At 41.3% G+C, this 6,073-nt stretch overlaps 1 protein-coding gene and 2 long non-coding RNA genes across 17 annotated transcripts in view; 1 reads left to right on the top strand and 2 right to left on the bottom strand.

Annotated features, from left to right (window-relative positions):
* LOC116687718 (uncharacterized) overlaps nt 1–393 on the bottom strand; it is a 4,561-nt gene extending 4,168 nt beyond the window's left edge. The window contains exon 1 of the long non-coding RNA XR_004331617.1: nt 213–393. This is a non-coding gene — a long non-coding RNA (uncharacterized LOC116687718). The remainder of the gene's footprint in view (nt 1–212) is intronic.
* The window catches only part of LOC116687717 (uncharacterized), a 113,842-nt gene extending 109,724 nt beyond the window's left edge, over nt 1–4,118 (bottom strand). Inside the window, exon 1 of the long non-coding RNA XR_004331616.1 lies at nt 4,024–4,118. This is a non-coding gene — a long non-coding RNA (uncharacterized LOC116687717). The remainder of the gene's footprint in view (nt 1–4,023) is intronic.
* Nucleotides 1–6,073, top strand: part of ptprt (protein tyrosine phosphatase receptor type T) — a 385,704-nt gene that overhangs the window by 283,734 nt on the left and 95,897 nt on the right. For all 15 annotated transcript variants that reach the window (XR_004331615.1, XM_032513298.1, XM_032513297.1 and 12 more), the window contains one exon: nt 4,504–4,658. Coding sequence is in view for 14 of the 15 variants with exons in the window: in XM_032513298.1 (XP_032369189.1) it covers nt 4,504–4,658 (155 nt within the window). In the remaining variant the exon portion in view is untranslated. The remainder of the gene's footprint in view (nt 1–4,503; nt 4,659–6,073) is intronic.

The raw sequence follows: 6,073 nt of genomic DNA, 5'->3' as shown, positions 1-6,073 counted from the left end.
CCCTTACAGGTTTCTCTATAGACCCCCCTACGGGTTTCTCTATAGAGCTCCCCCTACAGGTTTCTCTACAGAGCCCTACAGGTTTCTCTATAGAGCCCCCCTACAGGTTTCTCTATAACCTCTCTCTCTGTTCCTCCGATGATGCTTTCCTAATTTTCTGCTTCTTTTTTCCGGCTCAGCCATGACAATAGTGTGAAAAACTGCATTGCTACCTTGTTATCCGGTTCCTGAATGGGGGTGTATGTGTGCAGTGACGTGAAGCAATTTGTTACATCGCGAGACCTGATATCACGCCATACTTCCTGACGCTGAGTCCGGCGGCTCGCCGGTCCAAAGTTGCGAGGGTGGTTTTTCCCCTCAGAGGTGCGGGGGGGGGGAGCGAGACGACCACCATTCAACTCGAAAAAAAACTCATAACCATTCTAATGAGTCTGAAGCTGTTCAGTTAAGATAAATTAAGCTGAGAAAACTGCATAGTTCCCCTTTAAAGCTTTTAGACTTATTGAGATAAACTTGATTAGTCATTGTATGGACATTATGATTAAAGCTCTTAAGGAAAGTTAGTATTTGTACTCTTCCAATTTTCCTTTTGAAGTGTAAGCAGGCGTATTAGGCGGCTTCGTGATGGGTCACTAAGAAACACACCCACTCACCGGCCAGTGTGCACCAACAGCCAAACCCAAGTGGATTGACACGTGTACACACACAGAGAGGCTACAGGACTGAAAGTCCAGCACATGCACATTACTTACCCAGCCTTCAAGTAGATCAAGATTTGTTCACAGAAACAGACACACACACACACACACACACACACACACACACACACACACACACAGCCCACTGTGTGGCATTCGTGACTGGAAGTCAGACATTTTAAGTAAGTAAATAATGTGTTGGTGGAATCTGGAGGAGGTTTTTCTGTTGACTTTTGAAAAAGAAGAGTGTAAGATGGTTTTTATATGACTCAACCGGTGATGAATTTCAAAAGGATGCATTACTGATACACATATCAGTGATGCTATCTGTTCATTTGCAAAGCACAGCAGGCAGTAAACACTGTTGCTTGCAAACTGTGAGAAACTTGATCAATGTGCCGCTCTGTTCTGACAGTTTATGGGCAGTGCAGCATCCTCATATCCCCATGTACGTTTTGTTGCTACACACTTTTGAAAAGGCAAAAGAAAAAGCTTTGGTACTCAACTGGATACACTAACCTGAAGAATCTGTTCCTCCAGACCAGTGGGTGACTGGTCATCCCACAAGAGAATCAATAAGCCCCTAAAGAAGTTTTATGACATTACATAATAATCAAATTACTGTAAAAATAATTTCTGAAAAATTGCACTTAATCAAAACATATTTAGAAAAAGCAAGACAGATCACAGACTTGCTCCCACATAGGCAAAATAAATAAAACTAAGATGTTACTTCACACAGGCATGTGTTAAGACATCAGTGAGATAGATAACCATTATATTAATTGAAATATTTTGTTCCTTAAGGTCACATCATACTTTGAAGTCTCTGCAGTTTCTTTTAATAGGCTACTGTATTAAACATTTGGTTTGGAACATTTTCAACCAGTTTGGGCAAATCTAGGGTCATTTTAATATTCCTTTAATATTCTTATTAAAGTGCCAAGAACAACATAATACCAAAGCAGTGTGCACAGGATTTATTCATTATTATATAATAAGGATAATCCATTAAATCCTGGGTGCAATTTTTCAGATTTTAGTCAGTGTACTGTATGTCGATGACAGCCGGTGTAAGAAGGACTTGTTGACTTTTGAACCATTCAATAGATAATACTATATAGCATTTCCATAATAAGCAACTCTCAAAGTGGAAACTATGACTTTTGCATCTGATGCAGCTACCTTTTAAACATTTTCTATTGGTTTAACTAATGGTACACTTCAAAGGGTCTTGTGTCTGCACAATTTGGTATCATTTTAGAAAATAATATGAGATTTCTGGAACAACACTCATTGTTCCTTAACTACAAAACCCAGAAGATATAGATCTACAGCGAAGGCTGGCTGTGCAGGTTGGGACTGAACCTGCTCCTCCTCCACTAAATGAAATGATTGAGCCTCAGACTGACTGAAGCCAATGGTGCATTTAGGCGGTCCTAGTGAACTTGTAAAGTCCAAAATTCCCAAGTTTATCACCAGGATGACCCCCCCCCCCCCCCCCCCCCCCCCCCCCCCCCCCCCCCCAATGGCTGACAAAACAGTTGACGAGGATAGCCTGAATGGTCCATTTAAAAAGAGATTTACACATAATGGGTTATGGAATACTGAAGGCTGCAAAGGATGGCTCAGTTTTGATTTAGCTGCTTGTGGGCGAGCTTGTGGGCCTGTTATTTCACATCCAGTCTGGAACTGTAGACTGGATCCAGCTGTATCGTGTGATTTTCTAGCTGGTCAAGCAGATGGCAGTTAGACTGTAGCAACTCTTTATTCTGTTGAAAGCAGCAGTGCTTTTTGAATGCATTGAACAGCAGAATCACACTCACATTAAAATATGTCATACTAATTATCACTTCCAGTATGTTAAGGTTTATAGAAGATTGCTGCTGATTATAGGAAACACTTTCAAGAGAGGAAATATGTTCTTTATGGGGGTACTTTTGCAAGCTCTGGTGAACCAGTCAATGTCAGATTGTAATTGCTTACTGTCACTTCTTCCATCTGGTGTCTCAGTAGACTCAAATCTAAAGTTTCAGGTAGAACTGAAAAAAGCCAATACACAATGTCCAACAGATGGGAGTTGTGACACATGAAGAGAGAAAAACCCCTAAGATTACATCCACACTCAAGGGACATCTCCTCGGCAGTCACACAACTACATTTACTGTAGCCGCTGCAGAAACCCTACATGTTACTGAGGTACAGAACCAATCATTTCGCCTGTCCTTTCTTTATTGTAATTTCTCTGGAGGAGAAAAAAACATACCCATTAAAACATGAGTTATGTCACAAATCAAGCATCCTTTACTATCCACCTGTACGGGGTAAACATGTGGTAATGAAAATTATAAACCATAGGAACTATACTACCAATCACTGCTGTCGATGTGGTTTTACTAAACAACTGGTTGGAACTCTTGATACTTCAAGAACATCTGAGACATCTTGAGACAAATCTTGAGACATATGAGACCGCACGAGGCAGTCTCATACTGGTTATCCATGTAGCGTGTTAGCTAACTCTGAATGATGACTTTCCCAAAAACTCCCAGGTGCCGTTTTTCAGCATGTAGGGAAGTACCCAGAGCTGGTTGAAAATCTCAAGACTTTTTCTGGATTTACCAGCTAACGCTAGCACTAGCTACCTAGCTTTGTTGGCAGAACTCAGGACAAGACACTTTCAGGTGACCAAAGTTTTCCAATTAACTTTAATAAAGTGAAACCACACTTTGAGAGGGTCAAAGTTAAAGATGAAAACGTAGACAATACCCAAATACAAGCCCACGCCTATTTTCATGTACACAGGGCCATGGTTAGCATTGCTAAGCCTCTGTCATAATTGACAGGTCGGCATGTAGTCACGCCCCTAATGCAACCCCTGCTTTATGGTCTATTATAAAATAACAGGGACGATATTTTACAAAATGAACTGAAAGAAGACTAGCTATTGATGTCATAACAGATTATGAAAATGTTTACTGAGGTAATAAACCATGTGAGAAGTCGGATCATTTTCCCATAGACTTCCATAGAAACAGACTTCTTTGTCCAGTGCAGTCGCCCCCTGCTGGTAGAATGGCCGTTTAAGGCACTTCCCCGTGGCTTCATTTTTCAGGCCTGGAACATGTCGTTGGGGTCACAATGAGAAATCGGATGAGACAGCGCAAAACATGTATCAATACCCAGCACAGCTAGGCTGCTGATATTTCAGAGCCGTGGTCGGGGCCGTAGATTTTAACTTATACAAACCTCAGTCAGATGAAGGATCAATGAGTCAGGCAGACTAGGCTAAAATATTCAACTAAACAACCCCTCTATCCTGCACTCTCTCTGCTACTAGGGGGTGGAGAGAGGGGATGAAAGGTTAACAAGGGGCATGCATTTTGGTCATTTTGCCAACAAGCGGGGTGGCATCCCTCCTAAAATCTCTACATGGCTGCTAAAACGGTGAACATGAAAGACTAAGAATATTGTTTATTAACTTTTGGAAAAGACAACACATAAAGCACAATGTTCATCCTCATGTGGCCATTTTGTCTCTTCTGAGTTGTAGTCACTGCATGTTCAAAAAATAGAATTCTTCTCACCATAAATCATCTCCCTGACAGTATTTTCGATTTTGTGATTTATATTTGTTTGTATGTGTAATTGCCTGTGCGCTGCATGTGGGTTTACACACTTGTGTGTATATGTGTCTGAATGTGTAAATATACCTGTGTGTGTTTGTTTGTGTGTTTCTGTCTGTGCTTGTGTATGTGCCTTTACATGTATAATTGTTTGTGTGCATGTGATTACACCACTTTAGGAAGTTGGCAAAGAAGCAGAAGGAGACCGCCAGCAGCTCCACCCAGCAGAGGGAGATGGGTCCCGTCACCACGGCTGATAAGAGCACCACTAAAGTCAGCACCCTGCACAAAGACGACCCCTTTTCCACGTCCACCCAGGACCTCAACGGGTTCAGTAAGTCAAAATCATCCATGGTTCTGGCACCGTCCTAGAGATCCACTGGAGAACGTACTGTTACGATCTAATCTCTTAATACATAACCAAGGTAGAATACAGCAGAGGAAATATTGCCTATGAAATGTTGTTGTAGGACAACGTAATTACAATATTTTCTCTTGTATAAGAAATGTAGCTTCAAGTTAACTTTTGTTTCACATTGCAACGTTTCCTCTACACATTACTTTGCCTCTGTGACATTAATCATTTTGTCAGATTCATTTATTCAAATAGTGGACATTTCATTTTTATAATAAAACTTTCCATCTGTTCCTCTTTCACTAATATCAGCAGTGTGCTGTGCTGCTTCACTAGCCTCCATCTTACTTAGTGCTGTTGTAATCATTTTCAGCTCTATTCTCTGAATGTGTTATGCTCTATGCGGCCTGATACTCATGCAAGTACATATAGGCATGTTGCATTGGGGTTTGACCCACACACACACACACACACACACACACACACACACACACACACACACACACACACACACACACACACACACACACACACACACACACACACACATCCATCTGTGTGTCTTCAACTGCAATCATGTGAAAGTCAACCAGCCTGCATGTGCATGGCTAGGTGGGGGCATATTTCTATCTCAAAGTAGACTTACAGTATGTGTGAGAGTGTGTGTGTGTGTGTGTGTGTCCAGAGTAATTAGATAGGGCCCCTCAGAAGGGCATTTTTCTCTTGAAAATGTCAGGCTGGCCTTTGGGATTGCTTTGCCGTTGAAAGCAGGGCACTGGAGAGGGACTAAGTAGCAAGCTAATGTCGCCCGTAATTGCCTGCTCTCTTCCTCTAACTGTCCACGCTGCAGTTCTGACGGACAATCATGTTTTTGCATTGAAAACACTTACAGGAGACCACTTTTATCGAGACCTTGGATGTGTAATAAAGTTGCGGTATATGAAAACATTGCATTGTATGTGCAAGTAAATAGACTTTGCATTTGCATATTTAAAAGGAGTTTCCTTTCTTCTGGACCTTGGTCGTTCCAGAAACTTACTTGGAACATTGGACATGTCTTTTCGTCCAGCTAGACCTAACTACACTTTGGCTGAGTCTATAGGTTTTGGAGTTTGCAGAATATAGACCTGGAAACCGAATACATGATAAAGTAACGGTTATTTTGTAAGACATGGTTGATTTTTTTGTTGCTTCCAGGCAGTTATACAGTAACTCAACCTTGTTTGAGGCCAAATATAGTTTAGGCATGCTAATTGGTCTTCTTTACCTAGATTTGGGGCATGCCATGAATTAGTTTCTCAATAACTGTCACTCTTTTACAGTTGGCACTGTGTTACCACATACACATTTGAAAGAAGAGAAAGAAATAAAATAAGCACACACACACACACACA

The sequence above is a fragment of the Etheostoma spectabile genome, chromosome 4 (assembly GCF_008692095.1).
Source record: "Etheostoma spectabile isolate EspeVRDwgs_2016 chromosome 4, UIUC_Espe_1.0, whole genome shotgun sequence".
NCBI classification, from domain to species: Eukaryota; Metazoa; Chordata; class Actinopteri; order Perciformes; family Percidae; genus Etheostoma; species Etheostoma spectabile.
This window is presented reverse-complemented; position numbering and strand designations above follow the sequence as displayed.